Source organism: Alosa alosa, chromosome 20 (genome assembly GCF_017589495.1).
Source record: "Alosa alosa isolate M-15738 ecotype Scorff River chromosome 20, AALO_Geno_1.1, whole genome shotgun sequence".
Classification (NCBI taxonomy): Eukaryota; Metazoa; Chordata; class Actinopteri; order Clupeiformes; family Clupeidae; genus Alosa; species Alosa alosa.
This window is the reverse complement of record NC_063208.1, coordinates 4,580,695-4,585,694: the sequence shown is the minus strand read 5'-3', so window position 1 is coordinate 4,585,694 and position 5,000 is coordinate 4,580,695. Positions and strand designations below refer to the sequence as shown.

Genomic DNA, 5,000 nt, shown 5'->3' with positions numbered 1-5,000 from the left:
TTACTTTCTCTTTCTTTCTCTCTCTCTCTTTCTCTCTTTATTTTCCTGTTTCTCTCTCCCTCTCTCTCTCCCTCTCTCTCTCTTTCTCTCTCCCTCTCTCTCTTTCTCTCTCTCTTCCTCTCAATGATTCTGCCTCATACTCTCAGTAATCAGACCCAAACCCTGAGGGGAAACCCTGAGCTTTATTGACTGGCTCCTTTACAGGGTGAAGTTAACACGCGTGCGTGCACACACACAGGTAGCATGAGAAATATATATATATATATATATATATATATATATATTTTTTTTTTTTTTTTTTTTTTTTTTTTTTTTTTTTTTTTTTTTCAGGTGAGGCAAAACACTTGCTTAAGGTTGTCTAGCACACAGCTCAGCCCACTGCAACAATCTGACACCACAAATACATAATTCTATTCCACTGCTGTCTCTCCAAGCAGCTGCCCAAGAAGCCAGTCATCCATAACAGCCTCATAGAGCAGCCTAGCATAGCAGCCTGGCATAGCTATACAACTTAAAGTCCTAACATACTGTAGCTGCTTAAAATAGTGGGCTAACATAGCTGCTTCACATGGTTGACTAACATGGCGACTTAATGTATTAGCTTAACAATAGCCATCTCGTGTTCATTCAATCTAATATTTCTGCCTAACATAGAGGGGTGCTTGCTTGTGTAAAACAGTAGCATAACATAGCGGCTCGACATAGCTCCCTAGCCTAGGCTATCATGTTAGCATAACATAGCGGCCCAACATAGCTCCCTAGCCTAGGCTATCATGTTAGCATAACATAGCGGCCCAACATAGCTCCCTAGCCTAGGTTATCATGTTAGCATAAAATAGCGGCCCAACATAGCTCCCTAGCCTTGGCTATCATGTTAGCATAACATAGCGGCCCAACATAGCTCCCTAGCTTAGGTTATCATGTTAGCATAAGATAGCGGCCCAACATAGCTCCCTAGCCTTGGTTATCATGTTAGCATAACAAAGCGGCCCAACATAGCTCCCTAGCCTAGGCTATCATGTTAGCATAACATAGCGCCCTAGCTTACTGTAGGTTATCATGTTAGCACAACATAGCGGCCCAACATAAGCTCCCTAGCCTAGGCTATCATGTTAGCATAACATAGCGGCCCAACATAGCTCCCTAGCCTAGGCTATCATGTTAGGCTGGAATAGTGCCCTTATTTAAGACATACATTAGTTGAGGCTGGAATATTAATATTTAATAGTCAAACATGACCAAAGTAGCAGCACAGAATAACGACCACGAAATAGCTGTCCGAAACCATACATGTCCTATCATAACTGCCCAGTACAGTGACTAAGCAGAGCAGACTTCCTGCTCCTCTTGTGTCAGTGCGGAGAACTGGGCTTCCATCAGCTCACTGTCAGAGTCCGGCAAACTCAGTCTCTCCACACGCCAGTCATCTCCAAAGAGAACTGCTCCAGTCGCAACCGCACGTCCTGCTCATGTCGAGAATGATAGCTTGCAGTGTCTGTCTAGAATTTTCATTTGTTTTATCTTGTTGATATTGCTAATTTTTTTCATATTATACAAGCCAAGTCAAGTCACTTTTATTCATATACATGTAGTGCATGGTCAGTACGCAGTTTGTGCATTATACTATGGGGAGGCAATTGTGTGTGACTGTGTATTAATATATAATGTCCTACAGGAACACTTAAATGAGTTAACAGTCAATATTTTGTTACATTGGCATTATTATTATAGATATATATTATTATATCCATCTCACACTCACAAGCTAACTTGCTTTGAATCAACACAAGAGAGAGACTTTGGACACACACACACACACACACACACACATAGACCCGCACACTCCCATATTAAAAGGACTTTAAGTACAATTTAGTGTCTTAAATACCCCATGCAAAATTGTGTGTAATTTTAATGTCCCGGACTTCCTGGTCCCGCATGTGCAAGCGCGTGCCCAGTAGGGCCAGCATTTCTCTCCGTCCCAGGACTGAGGGGCCATTGTCCATCCCAGGACCATCAGGGTGTTTGTTTGCATTAATGTTCTGTATGTATAAGTTGTGCTAATACGTATTTATGGTTAGATGGTATAACATGGATTGGGTACAATGATAATATTTAGTTTTCATGCTATGTTTATTTTCTATTCTGGATTCATTTAGTAATTGTAGCCTTAAGCTACACGTAGATTCCCCTGGCTGTTGGTAAGGTCCAATTAGCCCTGATTGGGCCAATTTCACCTAATGCTTTGGCCAGTTAATGAGATGTCCCGTTCTGCTTTGGGGAGAGTGAGGGTAGGCACTAGGTTGCTCTGAGGCTACAGTATGTACAAAGTGGTTTGCTGCTTTGCTATTAATTGAAAGCTAAAAGTATTCTGAATGTTTTGATTTGTTTTTGAACTTCTGAGTTAAATATAAATAAGCTGTTACATATATGTTTTTTTTTTTGTAAATTGGATCAGCTCTCCTTTGCCTTTTTCCACCTCTATCACCAACTTCACAATTCATGGGGTGACCGCTCTAGTCTCACACACACACACACACACACACACACACACACACACACACACACACACACACACACACACACACACACACACACACACACACACACACACACCTGTAGTCTATCTCACACCTGTGCACACAAACCTAGACATCAGAGAGAGGACAGTGTGTGCATATGTGTCTGTGTGTGTGTGTGTGTGTGTGTGTGTGTGAGAGGTTTACAGTAAATAACAGTGTGTTTTTCTCACATCCCCAGTGAACTGTGCAGCAGAGAGCAGTGCATCAGCGCATCCATGCAGCACTGGTTACCTTTGAGGGGTCGGAGGCGGTGATCACCCAGGTGCAGTTGGCATTGTTGTCGTACTGGACAGGAAAGTTTGGGGACGTGATGATGCCCGTCGGTCCTCGCAACTGCCCCCCGCACATGGGAGCTAGAGACAGAGGGGGGCAGTTAATTGTTTAGTTATTTACATACAGTAGTTAAGTTACTTTGTTTGTTTGTTAGTTTGTTGGTGAGATAGAAACTTTGTTATATTTGTTTCAAAGTTTAAATCTGTTCAAGTTTACACATAGAGATTTGGATTTGCTTTGTTCCGTGTGTCCCCCATCTTTTGCTTGACTGCTTTGCCAATTACACATTTGCCTCATCTGTATTTCAGACAACACGAGTTGGAGAGAGAACGAGAATCCCCGCAAGCCTCATTGCACACTTGCTATCAGTGCACATATCTGCCAAACTCTTCTGAAGGCCACAGAACAGTATTCAACCAAAAAGAGATGAAGGCCCTTCTTAGGTAACTATCACACAGAAAGGGGAGAGAGAGAGAGAGAGAGAGAGAGAGAGAGACTTGATAAAGGCCCTATTCTTAGGTAACTATCACACAGACAGAAAGGGGTGGGGGTGCTCACACACACACACACACACACACACACACTTAAATTAAAGGTTGAATGTTTCCTGAAGTATACTTGACATTGTTGATTTGTGTTAGCGGTGGACAGCTGTTGAATGACTCACGTGGACTAATGAAACATGTCAATGTTCAAGGCACCCTTGTATGATGTGTGTGTGTGTGTGTGTGTGTGTGTGTGTGTGTGTGTGTGTGTGTGTGTGTTCAAGGCGCCCTTGACTGATTACCAGTGGAACAATTCCAAAGTTTCGCCGTGGGCTCTTGGATACAGTAATCAGGCTCGACACACAAGGTAATTATCGCTCCGCTCTTCTCATGTCAAAGTCTCCATTTAAAATGCATTCATTGAAAAAAGGCTTCGAGGACCATGTCTCTTTCTTTTAGTGGGCACGGGCTTGATTTGGCAAGGTTAGCATGACTCCACAATCATCTGAGTGTGTGTGTGTGTGCGTGTGTTTGTGTGTGTGTGTGTGTGTGTGTGTGTGTGTGTGTGTGTGTGTGTGTGTGTGTGTGTGTGTGTCTGTTGTGGTTTCACCTGGCCCCTGGTAGGGGTTTAAATACTTCCCCAAATCCTCACCTGGCCTGAATAATGAGGAGGGGGATCTGGACATGGCCATTTTGAGGAGCAATTGAAAGTTAAATGTCCTCCTCTGCAGGTCCATGGGTCTGGACCAAGCTAGTTACATTAATGAGGCTACGCTGATGCAGAGCCCTTAGGGTGCCCCCCCATACACACACACACACACACACACACACACACCTAGCCCACCCCTGCCCACCTCGTTACAGAGGAAAGAGAAAAAGAGAAATAACACTTTTAAAGAATTAATTAATAGCCGTGGTTGGCAGAGGAGGTAACCTTCACAGAATAATAGCCATGGCACAGAACTCCACGGCATTGCCATTATTCATGGCAGTAGAACACAGGCACACCGCCTCAGAGCTAAGTCTGAACTTTAATGGGGGTCGTGTGGCTAAAACACGCACACACGCACACACACACACACACACACACACACACACATACACACACAAAAATTGCCACAAATATGTTTTGTCTGGACAATAACATTTCATGTTCAGGTGAACGTTCCTTTTTAACGCTAACTCTTCGTCAGATTCCACAAGAAGAACTACCTCCTACCTCTCCAGGCTCATGGAGAACTACCTCCTTAAACAAAGAGTTGTTTATGTTTATGAATGTTCGTGAATATGAACACACCAGAGAGAGAGAGAGAGAGAGAGAGAGAGAGAGAGAGAGACTGTGCTCCCATAGTTCTTCACAATGTAGTCTGGTGAGTGGAAATGCAGATTCCATATCAAACTTGTGGATGAAAGAATGAATTTGATACCATTTGATACAACATCTCTCTTATAGTGAGTTATAAAGAATGAATTTGATACCATTTGATACAACATCTCTCTTATAGTGAGTTATAAAGAATGAATTTGATACAATGTCTCTCTTATAATAAGTTCAACTTTTTACTGTTCCTAAAGTAGTAACTAATGTTGAAGGAATCTCCTGCAGGTAGCTACAATTTAGCTGCAAATGTTCAGAAGTTAATTAATTCCTATTATCTAA

General features: G+C 42.6%; 1 protein-coding gene across 1 annotated transcript in view; it reads right to left on the bottom strand.

Moving 5' to 3' along the window:
- Positions 1–5,000, bottom strand: part of csmd2 (CUB and Sushi multiple domains 2) — a 385,351-nt gene that overhangs the window by 172,147 nt on the left and 208,204 nt on the right. The window contains exon 10 of the mRNA XM_048230148.1: positions 2,814–2,935. Coding sequence (XP_048086105.1) covers positions 2,814–2,935 — 122 coding nt within the window. The remainder of the gene's footprint in view (positions 1–2,813; positions 2,936–5,000) is intronic.